The sequence below is a fragment of the Choloepus didactylus genome, chromosome 9, assembly GCF_015220235.1.
Source record: "Choloepus didactylus isolate mChoDid1 chromosome 9, mChoDid1.pri, whole genome shotgun sequence".
NCBI lineage: Eukaryota > Metazoa > Chordata > Mammalia > Pilosa > Megalonychidae > Choloepus > Choloepus didactylus.
This window is the reverse complement of record NC_051315.1, coordinates 92,237,737-92,261,924: the sequence shown is the minus strand read 5'-3', so window position 1 is coordinate 92,261,924 and position 24,188 is coordinate 92,237,737. Positions and strand designations below refer to the sequence as shown.

The following is a 24,188-nucleotide window of genomic DNA, read 5'->3' as shown; positions in this document are numbered from 1 at the left end:
AACATTTGCTTGTTCTCCCTCGTAAAAGAACATATTTGTATATTTTATCACAATTGTTGAACACTCTAGATTTCACCAAGTCACACAGTCCCAGTCTTTATCTTTCCTCCTTTCTTCTGGTGTCTCACATGCTCCCAACCTTCCTCTCTCAACCGTATTCATAGCTATCGTTGTTCAGTGTACTTATATTGTTGTGCTACCATCTCCCAAAACTGTGTTTCAAACCATGCACTCCTGTCTTCTATCACTCTGTAGCGCTCCCTTTAGTATTTCCTATAGGGCGGGTGTCTTGTGCACAAAGTCTCTCATTGTGTGTTTGTTGGAAAATATTTTGAGCTCTCCCTCATATTTGAAGGACAGCTTTGCTGGATATAGGATTCTTGGTTGGTGGTTTTTCTCTTTCAGTATCTTAAATATATCACACCACTTCCTTTTTGCCTCCATGGTTTCTGCTGAGAGATCCACACATAGTCTTATTAAGCTTCCTTTGTATGTAATGTATCGCTTTTCTCTTGCTGCTTTCAGGATTCTCTGTTTGTCTTTGACATCTGATAATCTGATTATTAAGTGTCTTGGTGTAGGCCTATTCAGATCTCTTCCGTTTGGAGTACGCTGCACTTCTTGGATCTGTAATTTTATGTCTTTCATAAAAGATGGGAAATTTTCACTAATTATTTCCTTTATTATTGCTTCTGCCCATTTTCCCTTCTCTTCTCCTTCTGGGACACCAATGATACGTACATTATTGTACTTTGTTTCATCCTTAAGTTCCTGGAGACGTTGCTCATATTTTTTCATTCTTTTCTCCATCTGCTCCTTTGCATATAGGCTTTCAGATGTTTTGTTCTCCAATTTCTGAGTGTTTTCTTCTGCCTCTTGAGATCTGCTGTTGTATGTTTCCCTTGTGTCTTTCATCTCTTGTGTTGTGCCTTTCATTTGCATAGATTCTACTAGTTGTTTTTTTGAACTTCTGATTTCTGCCTTATGTAAGCCAAGTGATTTCTTTACAGCCTCTATCACTTTTGCAATATCTTCTCTAAACTTTTTGAATTGATTTAGCATTAGTTGTTTAAATTCCTGTATCTCAGTTGAAGTGTACGTTTGTTCCTTTGACTGGGCCATAACTTTGTTTTTCTTAGTGTAGGTTGTAATTTTCTGTTGTCTAGGCATGGTTTCCTTGGTTATCCAAATCAGGTTTTCCCAGACCAGAACAGGCTCAGGTCCCAGAGGGAAGAAATATTCAGTATCTGGTTTCCCTGAGGGTATGTCTTAGGAAATTCCTCCAACCTGTGATGCCTCAGGTCACTGTGCTTTTCTACCCAGCAGGTGATACCTGTTAGCCTGTAATTCTTGACTTGTGTGAGGAGGTATGGCCATGTTCCCCCAGGCTCTGGGGTCTGGCTCTGAATGGAAAGGGCCCCACCCCTTTCCTCTTAGAGAAGATAGACCCCCTAGGGGGAGGTCATTAGCATTTCAATGGTCTCATTCTGTTTGTGCTGTCTCCACCCTTCTCTGAGTCACAGCCCTGGAAACTGAAAATGACTGGGGCTTTCTCCACTGAGCTGAAAAAGAAACAGATAGTCCCCTTCAGACCTAGTCCAAGGCAACCCTCTGGCTCTCCAAGGTCAGTCATCACGCAAAACCTCTGTCTGTTTTTTGGGGATTCGTACCTGTAGTGAGCAGTTCACACTCGCTACTTAAAACCCCAGTTGGAGCTCAGCTGAGCTATATTCGCTTGCTGGGAGAGAGCTTCTCTCTGGCACCACGAGGCTTTGCAGCTCGGGCTATGAGGGAGGGGGTCTCGTGACTTCGATCTGCAGGTTTTACTTACAGATTTTATGCTGTGATCTTGGGCATTCCTCCCAATTCAAGTTGGTGTATGATGAGCGGACAGTCTTGTTTGTCCCCCCGCAGTTATTCTGGATTATTTACTAGTTGTTTCTGTTTTTTTTTTTAGTTGTTCCAGGGGGACTACTTAGCTTCCACTCTTCTCTATGCTGCCATCTTGCCCAAGCCTCCCAAATTTGGTTTTAAAACTGAAGATCTAGATTCCTTGTCCAGAGGAAAAGAGAACCTGATGAGATCTTAGAACAGATATAAGACAAGGGATAAAATCTCTGAGATGAGAGAGTTCAAGGCATAGAAGTGACACAAATTATCACCAACCTCACTAGCAACTGTTTTATTTCTCTGGAACCAGAATGAGGGGGCACAGAAACTAGTTCAGTGTATCTGATATTATCATCCTGAGCCCCAAATCTTTCTCACCCTTTCTGGGAATGCACCCTTCCTCTGAGGCTGCAAGGTGAGCCTTCTGGAAATGGTAAGCAAGTCTTCAGGAGGCAGAGATGAGTCCAAGAGATACTCCACAGTGCTCCTGACCCAGCCTGGATCTAGAGTTCAGCAGAGCTGAGGACAGTGAAGATAAACTGAATATATATCATTTTGTAATCATCACAGCAATAATTGATTCAGGCAAAAAACATCAATGTATGCAAAAATCTCAAAGTGAATGTTTTATGAAGAACAAGATAAATATTGTCTCAAAGAATCTACCCATGCATTATGTATTAATTACAAAAGGAAAACTGATAAATTTGCAATGGTGAAACCTGACAGATTCCAGCTTAACCAAGTGCTTGAAACAATGCAGACTGACATGAGGTGTCTCCTGATATGAAGCATCTAAGAAAGACAAGATATCCCTTCTGTGGTATTACTGCAAAAAGTGCTCATGCCTAATTTAATCATAAGGAAGCACCAGACAACCAAAACTGAGTGACATTCTACAAAGTAACAGACCTTTACACTTCAACAATGGACTGAATAACTGCAGTAAGGATGGAGAGAAAGTATGCTAACTCAGGAAGTCTCCATATGTAGCATGTGCTACCATTTATAAGGGGAAAGGACACAAAAACAGAGACCTGTTTATGTCTAAAATTTCTCTCCAAAGATGCTGAAGATACTGGTAACATTAGTTATCCCCTGGGAGGAGAGGTGGAAAATTGAGATGGGAAATAGAAGAGTTTTTTTTACTTTAATATATATTTTTTTACCTATAGTCAATGCAACTCAGAATTTCTCATTTTAACCACTTACAAGTATACAGTTCATTGGTATTCATTCTATTCGCAGTAATCACATCCAGTGCCTCAACTTTTTCATCACCTTAAACAGAAAGTCTGCACTCATAAAGGAATAACTCCCCCTTACCCACACTCTCCACTCCCCCAACCCTTCTCGCCACAATGGCTGCTGGTAACCTGTAATCTAGTATCTGTACCTATGAAATTTGCTTATAAGTATTTCATAGAAATGAGATCATACAATCATAACAAAAAACCCAACAAAAACACTATAGATAGATAAATCAAAACAGAATTCTAAAAACGTTCAAGTAACTCACAGGAAGGCAGAGGAAAAAATGAAAAAACAATATAATTATAGCCAACCATCCTGTTAGGAGGAAGGCATAACTTTTAGAAATTAAAAATGTACCAGAAAAAGGAAATCTGAGAATTGTTTGAGGGAGATTTCCAAGGAAATCTCTTGGATTGGAGTCTGAATTCCCTATCTTGTCCAAAACCTGAGTAAAGAAAGCATTCAGAAAAATGAACAGATTCTTCTTTATTTATGAAATATAGACATTAAAATTTCAAAAACTCAGGTTTAGATTCCAATTTATGCTTTTATCAAAGACTGTAATAGTTGTCACGGGGCTCAAATTCATGGCTTGTCGTATTAGTGATTCCATCTACTCATTCAGCATTTATACTGTTAAATGTCCATTTCACTGAAAACAAACAGAGCTAAAAAATAGATTTAGACAGTGTTATTCCTGCTTAAACCTTTAAGGTAAGCAAAGTTTTAGAATCTTGTGACTTTGTGCAGCAACCCCCACACACAACCAACCCCTGCCACATGGTACCCCTTTGTGCTGGTTTGAATGTATTATGTCCCCCAGAAAAAGCCATATTCTTTGACGCAATCTTGTGGGGCAGAGATATTAGTGGGGATTAAGTTGCAACATTTGGATTAGGTTCTTTGCATGGAAATGCGCCCCACCCAGCTGTAGGTGGTAACTATGATGAGATAATTTCCATGGAGTCGTGGCCCCACCCATTCAGGGTGGGCCATATAAATGAGCGGACAAACAGAAACAACTCAGTGTGCAGCTGTGAGTGACATTTTGAAGAGGAGCTACATCCAAGAGGGACACTTTCAAGAAAGCACAGGAACTGAAGATGAGACACAGTTTGAAGACGGCCATTGAAAGCAGACTCTTAGGTTTTCCAGACACCACTGGCCATCCTCCCGTGAAGGAACTCGATTGCTGATGTGTTACCTTGGACACTTTACGGCCTTAAGACTGTAACTGGGTAACCAAATAAACCCTCTTTTATAAAAACCAATCCATTTCTGGTGTTTTGCATTCTGGCAGCATTAGCAAACTAGAACACCTCCTGATATGATATACCAAGAAGGGCACAATATCACTTTAGTGGTATTTCTGCAAAATGCAAAATTGAATCAAATCATGAGAAAACATTAGACAAACCCAAATTGATGGATATTCTACAAAACAACCAACTGCACTCTTCAAAAAAGTCAAGGTCATGAAAAATAAAGGCAGACTGAGGAACAGTTCCAGATTAAAGGAGACTAAAACAACATGACAACTAAATGTAAGGTGTGATCCTGGATTGGATCTCGGACAATGATAAATAATTTTTGTTACAAGGACATTATTAATACAATTGGCAAAATTTGAATAACCGTCTGCAGATGAAATAATAGCACTGTGTTGATGTTCTGATTTCAATAACTGCATATTTATATAAGACAATGTCCTTGTTCTTAGGAAGTAAACACTGAAGCATTTAGAGGTAAAGAGGCATAATGTCTGCAACTTACTCTCAAATGGCTCAGAAAAAAAAATAGAGAAAGAATGATAAAGCAAGTGTATTAAAATGTTAATGACTGGGGATCTGGGTGAAGGGTACTTGGCAGTTATTGTGCTGTTTCTACAACTTTTCTGTAAGTGTAAAATTATGTGAAATAAAAAGTAAACATTTTATTGGAAAACTATACTCAACTATTTCTAAGAGGCACATTTAATTTTGATTACAGACATATATACTTAAAGGAAGTCTGGAAAGAAGGGAGGATCGAAGGAGGGAATGAAGAGAGGGAGGGAGATAAGGAGGGGCCAGAGAGAGAAAGGGAAAGAAACATGGGCTTTGAAAATCCTAAAAAGGCTGTCAATTTGACAACAAGCTGTGCCAGTAGCTCTTGTCTGACCATGGCCATGCTCCTTAACCTCTCTGAGTCTCAGTTTCCCAATCTGCCACATTGGGGTCATGACACCCCCTTGTAGGGTGCTGTGAGCACTAAAGAAGAGGATGCCTATAATAAGCAGGGTCTGGCTGGGGGCAGGTGGTCAGGGTGTGGGGGCTCCCTGAGGAAGGCCTCAACGTCCCCCTTGGCCTCCTGGTTCTCCTCACCCACACCAGAAATGAAACAGTGACTTTTTAAATATAATCTTAAAACTGTAAGCAAGAAGGGAATTGTAAAGTAGCCTTAAAATGTAACCTCCAAAGCTGGAAGCAGGCAATAATGGAAGTTCCTTATTCTCTCAAAGGAGCAATATGGGAAATGTAAAAGTCTGAAGCAGTCTACACCCAGATTTGAACAAGCATTCATCTATGGTCTCCAGTCCTCCCAGACACGAGTAAAGCCTTTTCATCTATCTCCCTGGACCCACGAGGGTACCTTTCACAGGTGTCACCTAGTTCCTAAAGGAAATGGGAAATGGTTAGATTGCTGGGGTTCTCCAAACCTCTGTTATATGTTAACTAAAATGGTTAACTCTCTTTGTCACTAACGGGTTTAGCCAATTAAAGAATCACTTTGGGGAGAATGCCCCAAACCTCCCAGATATAGATAAGCTTTTCATCTATCACTCTTGTTGAAAGTTAATTAAATGATTAACTCTGTTTGTCTTTGGGTACAAAAACCAATTGAAGAAACACTTCAGGGAGGCTGATTTCGGAAAGTGTTCCCCCTGTCCTCCCACCGGTGTAAATAAACCCTCTTTTCCTTTTGCCAGGTTCAGTGTGATTTCTATTGGCTGCACCAAGTGATGAACCCATGTTTCAGAAGTACCCCTTCTACAGAAACAGAGAGAAACATGTCTGCAAATGAGGTGCCTGTTCCCAAGAAGCAACACCACCTAGGCTGCCAAGTGATTTCTAAAAGGTAAAACAAGATACGCTTAGAAGGCTTACAGGACTCCTTCCCCACCCAGCCTCACTTCAGACAGTTTTACCTTCAAGGATTTGATCAACCTCTTTAAATGCTTCATCCACATTTCCATATTCTAGTTTCTTTACTGGCTCGAAGAAGGAGTTGTGCTGTATAGCGTCCTAGAAGGAGAACAGAGATGTGAGGTACTGGGGCCAGAGAGCCAACTCTGGACGGCAACCCACCCATGGTGCATCTCCTGAGTCTGGGCAGTGCTTCTCCTTCCACTTGGAACCTATGCACTTCCAAAGTGACCCTGCAAGCTGAGCTCAGACCCAGGCTTCAGAGAGACTCCTCAAGCAGCAAATGCAAATGTGCCCATGTGAGTCCACAGGAACATGGAAAAAAACCTGGTATCCGGCTGGTCACAGAGAAGAACTAATTTTTCCCAGGCAGATTTTTCTCTTTATTCCACAATTCCTCATTTCATGCAGGCGAGGCCACATAGCACGGGGATTCCGAGCTGGGGCTCTAGACCCAGAGTTAGGTCCATTTTCTCCATTCACGAGCTGTTTGACCATGAGCCTATGACTTCATCTCTCTGTGTCTGTTTCTCATCTAAGTGGAGGTAACAGTGCATACAGCTCCAACAGGGTTGTGAAGAGGATAAAATGAAATGAGGCATGTAAAGTGCTTGAAAGCTTACAGTTATCGCTCAGTAAATGTTAGCAGGAGACACTCTAGCAATAGGGATCCTGGTGGTGCTGCTGCCAGCCCCACACTTCCCCTTCACAGAGAATGAGCATAGACCTTGCACAGGGCAGCAGAACACCTGGCTCCTCCAGCCCTGGGAGTAAGGCTGCATTACAAGCCCATCTGGGTATTACCAATACACTTTACACTGCTCCTATCAGCTTCCCTGGGTGTCCAGTGAATGGCACAGTGGTGGGGACACAGAATCAGGAGTGGAGCTACAATAATCTAGGTGGGATGCAGGGTTCTCTTACCCATCCCCGTCAAGTTCTCTTCCTGGAATCCTCATACCCACTCACAAATGTGACACACTAGCTCTGCCAGCATTAATCTACCATGGATTGTCATCCATCCATGAAATTCCAGCCTGCTGGCCACCAGAAGGCATCTAGACCTATCAACATATCTTACAGGGATGATCCATTACAATCCTGCCATTTCCTATAATCAAAAAGTGGGTTTGTTTGTTTTTACTGGGGTGGGGCCCAGGTTCTGTAACAGAGTGTTTGTTGATTGCTTCTATTACTGACAAGCTGTGTGACCTTGGGCAACCCTGTTTTTCAGTTTCCTCATCAGAATGGGGATAATAATATTACTTATAGTGTTGTTGTGAGCATTTAGTGAGACAATGTAGGAACTTGCCCAGAAAAGTGTTAAAAACATTGTGTACTCTGCATAATTGTTAGCAATGGTCATGTTGTCCTTGAGATTAATGAGCAATTCTGGTAGGAAACATATTTTTCTCACCATGGTCATCAGACTCACTCACCCCTTGACCCAAGAGTTTTGATAGAGCTTCCCCATTTCAACTATTGAAAACTCTAAAAAGGAGAAGCCAGGTGAAAACTGAGTGATGGTGACAGAGATACATTTGTTTTTATTATATTTTTATTGATACCTGTTGAAAATAGAAACTAAAATCCCTCTTTTATAAAATTTAATCTTTTTAAACTTCACATGTTGCTTCCTGTTGCAGTAGTAACTTTGAGCCAATTTCCTGCATATTTCTTGGTCAGGAAAGCGATAAAAGGCCTGGCAGCTGGACCTACTTTGCCACTACAAATTCTGATTAAATCCACACTATGATCCAGTTGGTTGAGAATTTAAATTCTGATGAAAATGTGAGATCATCATTTCCACAGTTTGGTATTTGATGTTGGTATCACTCTCTGGCAGACAATTATAAATCTGCTGGCTTGGGTGAGGGAGGGTAGACAGAAAGTGGTGTCTATTTGTTTCTTGGAATTTTATTTGAACAAAGGGTGAATATTAGCCACTGCTATTGGATAAAAATATGATATAATCTTATGTAAATAATTTCTTATTAAGAGGAAATCTTTACTCTAAAAAGAAAATTTGCTGAAGGAATACACAAAGCAAGCAAGAGTTGCAGGCAACATATGAATGAACAGGGTCTGAGAAGGGAAGTGAATGTTGGAATTTGAGACTGGTCAGGAAAATTAGGAAGCCCTAATCACTCTTTAACTGCAAATAAACTTTCTATATTTTTGTCCTCCTGACATGATTTTATTTAAATTTTAAAATCCTGAAACAAACCCTATGTTCTAGGCATTAAGTAGCATGATAGGAAACACACTCAAGACGAAGTTCTTCTGGAGATACTAATCTTGGATAACTAATGTCTTCATTTTCTCCCTCACAGTATGCTAAGCCAACTAGAAAACAACATATTCATTACGTTGTGAAGATAATATTATAGTCTCAGAGTACATGGAGTCTCTACTTTCTGGATCTAATCTGTTCATGCTGCTTTACCAACTTTCAGTCTTTTATTACTTAGTAAATAATAGGAAACAATGACCTTCGTGGAGAAGAATACTCTGCCATTTCATGGAAATGACTCTGATAACCTTTGTAACTTTCTAACTCCTTTCTATAAAACAGGAGAGAAAATCCAATTTTCCGATTTCTTTAGGTTGCCAAAATACCTGTAGGCATCATCTGATCTCTCACACACATTTAAGATATGCATTGAAGAATCTAAAAATAGTGTCTACAATATTTGCTTCATAGAGGGTGGGAAGCAGGTGAATACAGAGAGCTATAGGACGTGTCGGTCTGTCCTGGACATTATTGGCTGTCTATCCTATATTCTTCTCATTTCCTCCCTTCCAAACAATGTATAGGTTGAGATTCTCATCTACCATCCCATACGGCCCATGTGCTTCAACATATCTGACCCACATGCAGTAACCAACAGCCCTTGCATTCCTCTGTCCAGTCATTCATCCAGAGGTGGGCATGTGGCCCAGTTAGGATGAATTGAACCTCAGGGCTCCTGCTTGGAGTACTGGGACAGCAGTGTTCTTGCTTGCTCATGGACATGAACGGGGAAGTTGGTAGCCCAGACTGATCCTGGCTGCCTTCCCATGACCATAAAGAAACCAACTGGGACAACATCTGTATCACAGGCAGCAGAGAGGAGAGGCAGAAAGAAATGTTTCCAACACTGACTCAGTTAGAGGCCAATAAAGCCCCTGCTTCTGGAAGTCCTTAAAGTTGGATTCCCCTATTACTGTAGCCAAAGCGTTTGAATGGATATACCAGTGATAATCTGCTCTTCTTGCCCACATATTGGCACCACCATCAAACTCATTACCTCGATTGTTAGGATCAGTGGTTCCAAATCCTGGTAGACAATCTTCACTCTCTTAGCAGCTCTCCTTGCCTGGACCTCAGACTCTGCAATCACGGCACAGACAAGGTGACCCACACAAAGTACCTACAACACAGAGATACACTTGTTCTCAAGAAGGCCAGGCCCCTGGTCATCATCTTTCCTTCATTTTCTTCCTCTTCCCTCCTAGCACAGAAGGAGATAATACAGTAACTGACCCACTCACATCAGTAATGACTATTACCACAGCAGCCACGGTTAACAAAGGCCTCAGTGGGGAAGGTACACTGGTCAGAGCTGGCCTGCTGACCCAGGCACTGCGGGAAGTTCAGGGCTCTGGAGGTGTCATAGGCAGTGATGGCTGAGGAGGGGCAGGAGGGACACTGCTTCAAGCACAGCCGCCTCAGGCTCCAGGCTGAGCTGATAGAGCTGCTCGAGGGCCAGCTGTCCTAGGAGAGCCAGGCACATGGCTTGAACTGTGACTACCACACCACTGACAAGGATTTCTGAGAAAGGCAACACTTGGTGCTCCCGTCACACCCAAGGAGGGCTAGGAAGTCACAGCTCATCTCAACTAGAGAGAAGGAGGGGCGAGAGGGCACGGACTGGGGAGGGCAGTTCTGGGATAACACAACATTTCTAGGGGTCAAGTGTCTGAGCATAGGCTTTTTGTGAAAAGACGTGAGCTATAGTAGCCAAGACACAACCATGCGTGGAGCAGCCCCTTTCCTGGAGGAAGAGGGGTGCAGCCAGCATCATTTCACCTGCAGGTGGGGTGACAGCCTCAGGAGTGCACACAGGGATCAGAAGGTTAGATGAAAAAAAAGAACCAAGGCTACAGAAAGATAAAATAGTCTAGCCTGGAGGAAGGCACCTTGGCCATTTAGTTCTCTATCTCATCTTATACCTTGATCATAATCAAACTGCTTCACTTAAGTTTAAGTCTTCTTTATACTATTATGTACTTTTCACAATGAGCATATAGTAGTTTTATTGTCAGAAAAACACGGTATTAAGCTCAATGGGGAGTTATTACATAATGGGTACAGAGCATTCATTGGGGGATATGAAAAAGTTTTGGTAATAGACGGTGGAAGTGGTGGCACAACACCATAAATGTAATTAATGCCACTGAATTACACATTCAAAAATGGTTAAAATGGCAAATTTTATGCTATATATATGTAAACCTGTGCTGGTTTGAATGTATTATGTCCCCCAAACGCCATTATCTTTGGTGTAATCTTGTGTGGGCAGACCTACCAGTGTTAATTAGATTCTAATTCTTTGAGTGTTTCCATGGAATGCACCCCACCCAACTGTGGGTGATAACTCTGATGAGATAATTTCCATGGAGGTGTGGCCCCACCCATTCAGGGTGGGCCTTGATCAATGGATCCATGTAAATGAGCTGACAAACAGAAGGAACTCAGTGCAGCTGTGAGTGTCATTTTACAGAGGAGCTATAGCCAAGAGGGACACTGAAGAAAGCACAGAAGCTACAGATGAGAGACAGTTTGAAGACGGCTGTAGAAAGCAGACTGTTGCTCCGGAGAAGCTGAGAGGACAAATATCCCAAGTGCAACTAAGAGTGACATTTTTGAGGAACTGCAGCCTAGAGAGGAACATCCTGGGAGAAAGCCTTTTTGAAACCAGAACTTTGGAGCAGACGCCAGCCACGTGCCTTCCCAGCTAACAGAGGTTTTCCGGACACCATTGGCCATCCTCCAGTGAAGGTACCCAATTGCTGATGTGTTACCTTGGACACTTTATGGCCTTAAGACTAACTGTGTAACCAAATAAACCCCCTTTATAAAAGCCAGTCCATTTCTGGTGTTTTGCATTCCAGCAGCATTACCAAACTAGAACAAAACCTAATAAAAAAATTTGAAAAGTTAAATACAGAAGAAAAATGTGTTTGTTGGATGTGGAGAGGCAGTGTAGGGAGAGATAAAAGAAATAACATGGCAAAATACTGATAACTGTTGAATCTGGGTAATGGATCTGTGGAGGTTTATTGTTCTATTCTCTCTATTTTTGTCTATGTTTAAAATTTCCACAATGAAATGCTTTTTAAAAGGCATAAAATTCTATACACAAAAGTTAAAAAAAGAAAGAAAAGAAAAAAGAATTAAACCAACAAAAGCAATCATTCACAACAGCTCTCTTCTCAGCTCTCCACAGACGTCTAGTTTGCCACTGTGACTCAGCCCCTGAGGCTCACAGTCCATGTAAACACACCTCAGAAAGCAAATACTATATTATGTGTCCAGAACAGCTTTGTTTGTTTAATTATCATTCATAGGGAGAACATAATTCCTATTGTCCTCTGCCAGGGCTGCGCAGCCTGGTTAAGGGGAGGTTGAACCTGGCCTTCTAAGTCTTGATCATTAAGCTGTCATTAAGCTTTCATTTTTATTATCTAAGTTGGCCAAAGAGAGCCAGTGGCAGCAACTTTTTCAAATTAGGAAGTTCTTTTGGCTAAACTCTGAACTAAAAAACCTGACTTATGTAGAAAACCTGCTGAACACTACCCTTGATGCATTTTATGATAACCTAAGATACAGTAGCCAAAGTTTAAATAATCAGAAACTTTCAAATGGCAACAATGCAATCACTGTTCCTCTACTCATTTTCCCTACAATATTGGGAAGCAGCATGTAGAATATTCAGATGAATCACACACAGACCCTCACTCAAGGAATTTTACTAGGTAGGGAAAATATATAAGACATAGACATAAAAGATAGAAACACTATAGAAAGTACAAAGTGCACCAAGCACACTAAAGAGTCCACTTTGTCTTCTTCACTGGCATGTAAGCTCCATGAGTGAAGGGGCCATACCTATCTTGTTCAGTTAAGTGGCCAGCCATAGTAGGTGCTCATTTAAAAACGGTAGCATGAATGAATGAATCATAGTGAGCTCAGAAGAGGGAAGGAGAAGTTCTGGATTAAAGGAAAGGGAAAGGCTTCATGGTGGAGATACTGCTTGATTTGGACTTGAATTTTGGACACAAAGATTGGGACTTTGGTGAGCAATTCTGGGGTGGGGGGGTGAGGGGATTAGCAAATAAAAGTTATCATTATTCTCTCTTCAGTTACTCTTCCATACTTACTAACAGCATACTATCTTACTACTGGAAATTATAAAACACCAAAGTATCTTTTATATAAGTCAATTTCTGTGGAAAATGAATATTTTTGTATTAATTTAAGATTAGAATATATTGTTTTATAATAAGCATTCAAAAATATTGGAATTCTTCATGATGTGTTGAAAGCAGATGCCATCTTTAGAAAATACAAGCGCCATTAGCTGAGGAAATTATTTTTTAAACAGAAAGCAAAAATACAGTACCTCATCTGTCGCAAGAAGTGTCTCAGTTTCACCTACATAGTTTAAGACGGTTATGCCATCAAGTTCTTTCCCAGTTATAATGTCCACTACGCCTGACACGCTGAGTGCTTCTGACAGATCAATAGACCTGGGTGAGAACACATGACAGAGATCCTTAGAGCAGCCCATGCATCCCCAAGACCATCAAAATTGCGGTTATTTGGAGATAAGATATGACAGAGATATAAGATACACCAAGAAACTGCTCCAACAGCTCTCTGCCAGACAACTGGGAAAAATTTCCTAGGACAATGGAGTTGTCATATGGAGGGACAGATGGTAGTAAATCCTACGTTTAGATCAATCATCTCCAGTCTGCACTGGATTTCTCCAACCTTCTTCATAACATTACTTTCCACTAGTGGGGAAACAAGATGTGGTTACCTTTTGCTAACAGTGTGGGTTAGGAGTTAGATGCAAGGCAATTATTAAGGCCTATTGGGTAAGAACTTGATCACTTACACAATCTTAGCATGAGCTCTTGAACTTGTTACAAAAGTCAAGAAGAGCTCCTGGTCCACGGCAGGCATGTCATCACAGTAGATGGATTCACCTGTGGCATGGTTAATACCAGACAGATGCATGATGGGGTGGCCAACTGGATCTTTAGGAAGCTGCCTCGGGTCTGCATCCTATTTAATAAACAATCAACATATACTTCTTACATTTCTATACAGAAAACAGAAATAATCCTATTATGCACATCTCCCATGAGAGGGTAACTGTATAATTATATCCAAACCAGAACACTTTTGAGAACGAAAACATCCACTATTAATAATAACATCAGGAAAATAAGCTTAAACCGAGATCCCATGAATGCTAGGATGCCTAGCCACCCCGTATGTGTTGCTGCTGCTGTTTCCACTTTTTTTTTGAATATAGACCACAGACATCTCTAATGGAAAATCCATTTGTGGAAATAAATGAATATAAACCTCTTCATGACAAAGTAAAATTATGTTCTCTTGCTAATGCTTATATATTTTTTAAAAATTTTTATCAAAATTGTTTGTATCTAGGCATGGTACATATATTAAAATATTTTGCAGAGGAGTATGATGCTATAACTATGCTTATAGACAATAATGACAGTATGCCTTCAACCAGAATAGTTTTGTCTTTTTTTCTCTATTTCGAGTGAGGACTCTAAGAGGTAATAGGTAAAATTCATCATTAGGACAATCCCAGTAAAGAGTGAAGACAAAGGGAGCTGCAATTTGAGGAATGACTCACTAATTTTACTCTTTCTTAGAAAAACATGGAATAAAACGTCTTGCTTCTGGTTCTGTATGTACCATATATATGTTCTATTACCCGAAGTGGAGACTAAGAAACATAAAGTCTCCCCTGTATTTCAAATATGAGAGTTGTTGGCTCTTCTCTAGTTGGGTGGGTGATGGGAGAAGAAGAGTGGGAGTTATGAAGAGAGAAGAAGCTGAGACATGATACAGGTAAAGCTCAGAGACCAGGGTGAAGGCTTTGCTGCCACGGGGGCTTGTGCTGGGAATCTGGGAGGGGGAAACTTTAAGGAAACTGCCAGCCCATAGGTGTCACGGCTACTTTCTAAAAGAAGATGGGCAGCCCTGGGCCTGGATCTCCGACAATGGGGCTGACTGCAGGGCTGCCTGGAGCTCTGACTGTCTGGATCAGCACTGTGTTTGGTGCTAGGGCTGAGGCTAGGCTACCAGGGGCTTTCTCTGGAATTGTGGGGAGGGACATCCATCAGGTCAGCCAGGGTAAGGTCTGGGGACAGCTATGGAAGCCTCCCCTTTCTACCCCATTTGCTACTCCCCACTGCAATTCATGGGGTCAGCCCCCAAAGCCCTGAGTTAGGCAGGGATTCCTTCCTTGAGATGAACCTTATCAGACCAGGTTACATCATATAGCATGAGGCAAGAAGATACAAGCCACCAACAGAACATATACTAGGGAATAAAAAAAGAAATTGAAGCTTATCTATTTCCAACTCAGTATAATTTAAGGTATCTGACCAACGAAAAGCTAAATATTTTTTGTGTTTGAATACCAGAATGTGCCATTTTAAAAGCATATTCTGTACATATTGACAACAAATGAGACATCCCAATCAACCTAAAATGGTATTCATTTTAATCATTGCTGTAGATTTTCCAGTTTCAAAGTATTCCTTGGTCTAATGAACTGCACAGGAATGAAAGAGAATAATTGTAGCTATCTAGGATCCCCTGATCAAATAGCACATTTTCTTTTCATGCAGATATTTTGCTTTCTTTTCCCGTCTGAACATTTGGAGTTAATCTAACAAATACATAAACAGAAGACAGCCATGACTATAATGGAAAACTTTATGTAAAACTAACTGAAAAATACAGTTCTCTGATGCCCTCTGCTGCTCAAGGAAATCAAGAACAGTGGGCCTCATCCATTGCCAACCTACTTGAGGAAGTTAAAAAAGAATAAAGCTTCATCTTGAGCTACGTCTACAATTCTCCAGGGAGGGGGTAGGCCTGGAATATTAGGGGGAAGGGGAGAGTGGCATGTGTAAATTGAAAACATGTTCCGCATCATTGCTGACTATTCGGAAAACGAAAACAAACAAACAAACAAATAAAAAACTATTGTTTTCATAATGCAAATGGCAAGAAGTAAAATGTCAAGCAACTATAGAATAAAGATTATACGCAGGAAATAGAGTGACTTCTACAACTAACTTGGCTTAAGGAGCATGCGTAAGATGCACTGAACTAATTCCTATTGCATATAAACAAGCATTTATTGTTTCAATGTTCATATTTGTTTTAGTTAAATATAAACTTCAATTTTATGATTATTACAATATGCATAAAATGGAGTAATAAGTCCCCCACCCCTTCCTTGTCTTTCTGGTTGTTGAGTTCATCCTGACTCCATAAGCTAGAAATAAGTTACAATTTGGCCCAGGCACCATTAAAGGTGGACTAAAGGCTACAATTGTAGGGGAATAGGGAAAATGAGAGAAAATTCTGTATACTGGGATTGAGGCATGAGCAAGGATCTGAAGCAGCCCAACACACACCAGCAAAACTGAGCATGGTTGACTGCTCTGTGCTCTGACCAAATGCTCTCAGCAGTTCTCTTTTCTCTCTCCTTTGAGGAGCTGAGAGGCTAATCAAAAGAAAAACACTTCTATAAGGGTTCTATCAGGTATGGCTTTCCATTTGTTACCAATGGTAGGGATCAATTTTCTCTGTATCATATCCCCCAAAGTGCTCGGCTATGATGCTGGGCTGGCTTCTCAACTTGCACAATACTTGAGTGAGAAACACATCATTTTCTAAAGCCCTAAGAGGGCTTTTTCCTTCCTGAAAATAAAATTCTGTATAATGCATAAGTGTGGACATTAAGGAAAACTATTTGTAGGCCTCTGTAAAAGCTGTGGAAGTTTCCTATGTATACCATAATAGTTTTCTGTGTAAATAATGAAAAACTCCCTAACACGAAAAAGAATCTTGTGAAACCTTAGTGTGTGAGGCCTGCCAAAAGATTGAAAAGAAATTCCAAAATATATTTTTGTTCTCTTCTACAGTCAAATGCAAAAGTATTTTAGCTGAATATACAACACGTTTTGCAGTCCGTTGTGATGAATCTACTGGTGAAAAAGGAATGGTACTTGATCACTTGCTTATACTTAGTATGTGCTAAAGACACTACGGAAGAAAGAATGTGTCTTCTCAAACTGGTCATATCTTGATGCTGAATCAAAATGTTTCAAAGCAAACGGACTGAGTTGGGGGGAGATATATTATCATCAGTGCTGATGTTGCTCTAGCAAGGAGGATTGTGTGTGTGTGAAAAGCCACAAGGAAAAACAAAAAGTGAAATTCATGTGAGGGAGATACACTGTTTCTAAAACATTGCCTTGCAATTGATAACAATAACCTCACTTTCAAGATAGACAACTATGTGAAAAATGCTGAGTTAACTAGATTATCAGTTTGTTATGTGATAATTTGAATGACCATTGAAATTGTGCCTTTCCAAAGTTTATTCATTGTCAGAGAAATATTCACTTGGTTGATATTTTTGAGCAGAAGTTTGCAGCTGCCATTTTTTGGAGAACATTAGGGAAAAGGGCAGCTGTTCTTAACTTTCAAAATGATCATTTTCTAAGGAGTGTGGCAAATTTGAGTTCATGAACATAATGAACCTAAAACCTCCAGGGGTATACACCAACTTCAATGTTAGTTACGACATACTGTAAGCTTTTATAATAATCCAACAACAGATTCAATGAACTGATGCTTTAAGAAGTGTCTTCTTGCTCTCAGTTTGATAAAACTCTCCCAGACAAGTTTCTCAATAATGATCTCAAGGAAGAGCACACTGAATCTTACCCAGTTTATCAAAAGGATGACTTCAGACGATATTTTTATGATTTTGTGGCAGAAAATTCCATTCGAATATTATGAGGAATTCTGGTCTCTCGAATATTCAGCCTTCATTTAGAGAGCTCAAAAATAGCTCTTGGAACCAATGTTTGATTCAACTCTAAAATGTCATTCATAGAAAACCACTTGGAGAATAACAGTTGGGGGCAAAATAGCTCCACATTCAAACAAAACAAATCAGCAGCCTTTTCAAAAAAGCACAGTATTGCATTATCATCAACCTTCAGGGGCTGTTTAGTCTGCTCCTCTGAAAATGAATTCAAAGCAGCCCCACAGCTCTGCCAAGGGCAGAAAGCACGTGGCCAGCTAGCTAGTTCATTTGTGTTGGTGATACTAGGTCACGGTACAACGCACACGACCTTCAAGAGCAAAACAGATATTTTTCTTTAAAATTACCAGTCCTTTGATTTATTTTTAGTTGTAATTCTTCATTGATCTGAAAACTTTAATTAACACTAAAGGAGGCTGTGAGGTCACCAGAAGGGGAGCTTGTGTTTATAAAGCATGAGAATCACTGAGACACAGGTGGGACTACAGATCCACAGGTAAAGGAGCTACTGACCAAGTCCCTGGAATTAAAAAACAAAAAAAAAAAGCCACCAACCTGGTACTTCAATATACTCCAGTGATGCTTGGAATGGATATCTTCTAAAACACTTTCATACTTGTCTGCAAGGCTAGGATAGTGAACAGGGTCCTGAAAAGTTGAGCAGTTGTAGATATTTAAAATGTGCCAGAATGGCTTTGGGAGGGAGGCTAAGGCAATTCTTAGCAAACATGCCGCTGTGTTCAGAAGCCTGGGGCTACAGGCAGCTCTCTGATCTCAAGGATGTGAACTCTGAAAGGTACAGACCTACTACAACATGTCAGGAAAAGCCAAATGAATATAGCATGCAACTGGCCTACAACATGTCTATGTTTCTGGTGACTATCTCACATACTTTCCTAAATGATTTGAGGACTTATGAAGTAATAAAACAGGAACATAGAACTTAGTAAATTAAAGAGAACAGAAGAGAATACTTAAACCAGGAAGAAATCAGAGCAAAAGGACATCATTGCGAATGAGCCTCAAACTTTGCTCTGTACCACCTGGCAAACTGCATAGAAAGGAAAATGCGGAAGGCTGCATCCCTGCTATTCCTGGTCCTTGGGAAAAACACTTCTTAGACCTGAGGGAAAGTGGTCATTTTGATCTTTATATGAAACTTTGAACAATAAACCCAACAATTATTTTTATAATTAAAAAAAATTAATAAAAAGTAAAGCCAACAAAGGATTTTTAAAGAAAGGGAGTTGACTTAAAGGTATAAAACTCCAAGGCAGACACTTTAAATTATATCACTTGATTTACCAAGAAATTGTATTAGTTTGCTATAAATTAGACGAGGCTACAATTGACTGTAATTTATCTCTTTTGATTACATGGTGACATATATACTTACAGATGTTTTCAAGCTTCCATTCTAAAAACAATTTGATACAACTCTTTCGATTCTTAGTTGGTCCCGTCTATAATGAGAAGATACTTGCAAAACCAATAAGAGAATTTTGTGTCTCTTGTTTAAAGTGATCACACTAATCTCTATACCACATGAAGGGTGTTCTTGGCTTCTAGTCTACTTTGGTCAGCTGATTGTAGCACAGGTTAGCAAGGTAAATATTGTTTAATTTCCCTTTGGGGCTAGTAAATTATTCAGAGAAATTCTGTTAGTAGTGTAACCTCCCTAGCCAACAATCTTTTAACTCTAATCATTTGTTATAAAGACAAAAGAATACCTGGACTATAATTGCTACTATTGGGACTGCTAAGAAGTTTTCATTACATCCCTCTGAAGGGATCATATTAAGCCCCGTTCCTATAATGACCCATTTCACGACAAGCATGTGGAGTGGCTGCCATCTTCATACTAAAGGTGAGAGGAATAGAGAAATGAAGTTGAACCCAGAGAGGAGAGTCACAAGTGTGATGGTAAACCTCAACAAGGTAAGGAAATGCTTTACTGGGGAAAATGAATTCTGCACACCGTCTAGGAAAACAACAGACCAGAAACAAAACTGAATGGTATAAAACAAAATCCTGCACAAGTCTGAGCTCTATTTGCAATTCTTTCCCAAACTCACAACCCAGCAACAAACATTCTGATGTTTGCCCAGCACACTTGTAAATATTCGATCTATGTTCTAAGCTATTTGGCAGGGCTTGTTTTCTCTATTTTGGCTGTCACTATAGCCCCCAGCACTGGGAAAACTAATACACTGTCAGTTCTGTTTACCATCCTCTTCAAAATCTGTGACACTTCCAGGTAGAACTTGAAGAGGAAGCTGACGATGAGAGTCCTCTTGAATTCCACCCTCCCACCTGGAGCCGAGCCTGGGAGGGAGACTTCGTCCAGAACCAGCCTGCAGGCTACATCCAGCATCTTTTCATTCCAGGGCCTGGGTGAGTCAACAGAGAAGACTTGCAGCCTGACAGAACTCATTACCTCCCAGGTTCCACCAACATGTAAGACAAACAGTGATGGTCTCATGCAGGAAATAAGAGTACAAGCTACAGGATCAGGCAACCTGACTTCAAGTCATGGCTCCATCACCCACAAGGTGTCTGAAAGGGCCTGGCCACTTCCTCATCTGCAAAAGGGGAATAGTAGTAGCACCCACCTCACAGGAAATAAATGACAACCTGTGGCAGCCCAGTGGTAACTGACCCTACATCACTAAAGTGCTTACTGAATGCTGGGCTCTGCTTTAAGCACTTTGTGTGTGTACTCACTCATTTAACCCTCTCAACTGCTTTATGAGGAAGGCATGATGAGCTCCCTTTGACAGATGAGGGAACTGAGGTACCATGGGGCTAAGTAAGCTGACTGAAATCACTTAGTTACAAGAGGTCAAGCTGAGATTTGGACCCAAGTGGCCTGACTGATTCAAATTCATGTTCTTCCACTGCTCAGTATCTCCTGAATGGTACCTGATACCTAGTAAATGCTCAAGAAACATTAGCTATTAGTATTACCTATAGAAATAAAAAGTGAGTCGAGCAAATGCATTTAGCAATTTCTTGTAGAACAAACTCACATAATCTATTTTTCATCACGGGAATTTATTTTCCACAATAAAGAATACACAGTTTACTCATGTTGCTTACTCTGTCTGGGCACTATACATAATTGGGAGATAAGCTGTTTCCCTCTCTCTCTCCTTTCCTTCCACATATGTGCGCGTGCGCGCACACACACACACACACACACACACACACACACAGTCTATATAATAACCAGTGCAGGATTCACCAAAATCAAGACATATGGAAAATATAATCACACACAATCATGAAATCTTACTGGAATTGCATGCCATTAAACAGAAAGGTTCCAAGCATTTTTCTTCTGGTAATTACATCTCACTGCAAAAAGACCTGCTTATTTATTCGGTGTTTAAGGCCATACCTTCCGATGAGTTTCTGGCAGGAATTTTTTGCATAGATGGTGGTTGGACCAACACCTCCATAGTAGATGGATAACTCTCTAATGATGCCTTCCCCTTCTCCAAAGAAGACTCTCATTCCAGAATTGACTATCGCTAGTGCATTCTGTTGCCGCTGGGCTTGTCGGAAGGCTGACACAAATTCCCACTGAAAGCAAAAGTTGAGTAGTACATGTAGACACACACTGAGTGCCATCTATGTGCTAGGCAGATTATGTCTGCTGCTTCATTTGATCCTCCTCAAACCCTCCAAGGCAGGCTCCATTTTACGGATGAAGAACCAAAGGCTCTTAGCGACCCAGCAAGTAGCTCAGGGTCAGATTGAAATCAGGATTCAAACCCAACTCTGTCTGATTCCAAAGTCCTTATTCTTTCCACTAAGTTCTACTGAAAATGAGGTGGGTTTTTAGCCTTTTTCCAAATTCCAAGATATAAGTAGAAGTATATTGTTTAAGTTTTATTTAGGATTAGGAGTTATGGGACAAAGACATTTTTAAAAATCTGTTAGATATATACATATGATGGAATATTACTCAGCCATAAAAAGGAATGAAGTTCTGATACATGCTACAACATGCATGAACCTTTAAGACACTGTGCTGAGTGAAATAAGCCAGACACAAAAGGACAAATATCGTTTGATTTCACTTATGTGAAATACCTAGAATAGTGACCTATTCTAAAGACAGAAAGTGGATTAGAGGCTACCAGAGATTGGGGAGAGGGGAGAGTTGGGAGTTATTGCTTAATAGGTACAGAGGTGATGAAAAATTACGGAGATGGATGGTGGTAGTGGTTGTACAGCATTGTGAATATAATTAATGCCTCTGAATTGTTCACTTAAAAAGCTAAAAATGGTAAATTGAAGTTATGTATATTTTACCACAGTTAAAAAATAAAAAATAAATTTATTAGTAACTTTAGAGTTTCAGAGAGAGAGAGAGAAAGGTAGAAATAAAGGTCTCCTAATTCCAGAAACTATAGGGGAGTACTTAACACAAGTAAAAGGTAACTATTCACAATTCCCCTTAAGATAATGACCTCAAACTGCTTCCTGAAATTGGGCTTTATCTCTCCAGTAAACATGCAATCCTTTCTAAACCCACTATGTTTTGGAATAGACAAGCTGTAGGCTCACAGGTAAAACCAGGACACTGGAAGGACATTCTCACCTTCCTCGAGTAGGGGATGTTCACTGAGATCAGGATTTCTTCAGGCTTAAGGTCTGCTTTGGGGCTCTTTCTGAGAAACTGCTCATTTAAAGGAACCTGCCGTTCTCCTTCTGTGGAAAGAAATCACACTTTCCTGGGAATCTATTCTGTTTATCAAACAATCAAAAGACCAAAACTTGGGAAATAATTCTTCCAAAAACCCAAAGAAACTGGTTGTTTTGGGGAGGAAGTGGTCTTCCTGTGCTTAACGAATCTTTTGTCCTATAAAGCATCTTCTAATGTTCCTTCCAGTATAGGAAACACCTTTTTTTTGGCCTTGCTTGCTGGCGTATAAATATAACTATCCAGCAGAGTAGCCCAGGTTTTCAATTAGAACAGGACCTTAGTAATCATCTTCCTGAACAGCACAGTTTACTTTGAGCTTTATAAGTAGGGAGTAGATATTAATATTCCTTTTAGTATACTGGTCAAGTCATTCAACAAATGCTTATTGCTTATAGCAAGTAACTCTGCTAGGTACCAGACATACAAAGGCAACTAAACAACTCACCTTTAATGAGTTTATAGACCAGTGAATTTCTGTCTTATTTATTTACCCTTTTTTCCCCAGCATCCAAAGAACTTTTATTCATAGATTCTCAATATAAAATCAATATATTGGGGGAGGAACCATTTAAAGCTATAATAAAATATAATTTGGGCATAAAGCCTAAGAAGTTTTGATGTCTATATTCATATCACAAAACCTGTTTCTCATTGTATGACTTTTAAAGACATGTTACTTAAATTGAAAACTCTGAATGCAAACCTTCCCCCCCAAGATGACACATGATCACAAAAAGGAGATGAAGATACTGAGGTCATGTGGAATTAGGATCAGACTGACCAACTTTGCCAGCACAGAGAGGCAGAGAGTCACTTGCAAAATAGGACTTCCTGCCACCACAGAAAGAAGAAAGGACAGAAGAGCAGGTTTAGTCATCTCCAAGTAGGAGATGCCACTTACCTTTGGAAAGCAAGTTGAGGGTACAATTGCCCACAGCCAGGAGAGGGTTCAGGTCTGAATCTAGGTGTCTGCTCATGATGTGGCCCCCTAAAGACTTTTTAAAAATTATGAGTTATTTTCTCCCCAGGAGTATAATTCCCCCCCCAAAAAAGTGTAAAATAAATGTTAAGCAAGGGATTGGAGAAGAATTCTTTTTGCCTATTCCAAAAGAGTGGCAATGTCATGATTCATAAGGAACAGTCACCCAGGGGACACACACCAGGGAGTTCACTGTCATCAAATACGTACAGCCATGCTTCTGATCTGTGACCCGGCCAGAGTTCCCAAATGCTTCAAGAGAGCACGGTGTGTCTGTGTCTTCTCTTCTGGGAGCTTCAGGATCACATCAGCCAGGATGTCCTTCACTTGAGCCAGGCTGAGGCCGGCACCTATGGTCAGCCCTGAAAGGAAGGCATTTGAAAATAATGCAATGTGATCACCACTGACCTCGAGATGTCCATTACATTAAAGTTACAAAGATGGGATCTTTATACTGGGTACCATGCTACCCAGTTTATTGGTTGTGGTAGAGAAGGCAATGGAGGTGATGGAGATGATAGAGGCTAAATTCTTTGAACAGTCACTGTGTCAAACACTACGCTGAATTAATAGAAACTCCTTGAATCTTAGCAAACCTATTTCACAGATGAAGAGACTGAGATTCAGCTAAGTTACTTGCCTGGGTTCTTATAGCTAATATATGTCATAGTCAAGAACTAGACTCCAGAGCTTACACTCCAAAATCACATTTATACTGTCTGTCATTGCCATTAAATCAATTCTCTTTATAGGAATGGAGAAGTCAGTCTGTAAGCTGTTTATTACACAGACTTGCTTTGCTTACTACTGGGCTTCTGGAAAGCAAAGACGACATTCTATTCATCTTTATCTTCTAGCCAGCACCTAACACAATACCTTTCAGGGAGTGTCTGATACATTGCTCTGACGCTGAAGCCAGAAGAAGTTCTTCAGTAAAAATCTGACAATTCAAACACTTAGAATCTACTGTAGAGAATTCCACCCCCCTCCAAATATCTCTC

General features: G+C 40.3%; 1 protein-coding gene across 1 annotated transcript in view; it reads right to left on the bottom strand.

The window, feature by feature from the left end:
- The window catches only part of LOC119543922 (aldehyde oxidase-like), an 87,579-nt gene that overhangs the window by 39,068 nt on the left and 24,323 nt on the right, over positions 1 to 24,188 (bottom strand). Inside the window, exons 11-20 of the mRNA XM_037848812.1 lie at positions 23,398 to 23,549; positions 23,110 to 23,203; positions 22,104 to 22,213; positions 20,895 to 21,079; positions 19,722 to 19,884; positions 18,050 to 18,142; positions 13,499 to 13,668; positions 12,998 to 13,124; positions 9,620 to 9,742; positions 6,332 to 6,428 (exon numbers count right to left, since the gene is read on the bottom strand). Coding sequence (XP_037704740.1) covers positions 6,332 to 6,428; positions 9,620 to 9,742; positions 12,998 to 13,124; positions 13,499 to 13,668; positions 18,050 to 18,142; positions 19,722 to 19,884; positions 20,895 to 21,079; positions 22,104 to 22,213; positions 23,110 to 23,203; positions 23,398 to 23,549 — 1,314 coding nt within the window. The remainder of the gene's footprint in view (positions 1 to 6,331; positions 6,429 to 9,619; positions 9,743 to 12,997; positions 13,125 to 13,498; positions 13,669 to 18,049; positions 18,143 to 19,721; positions 19,885 to 20,894; positions 21,080 to 22,103; positions 22,214 to 23,109; positions 23,204 to 23,397; positions 23,550 to 24,188) is intronic.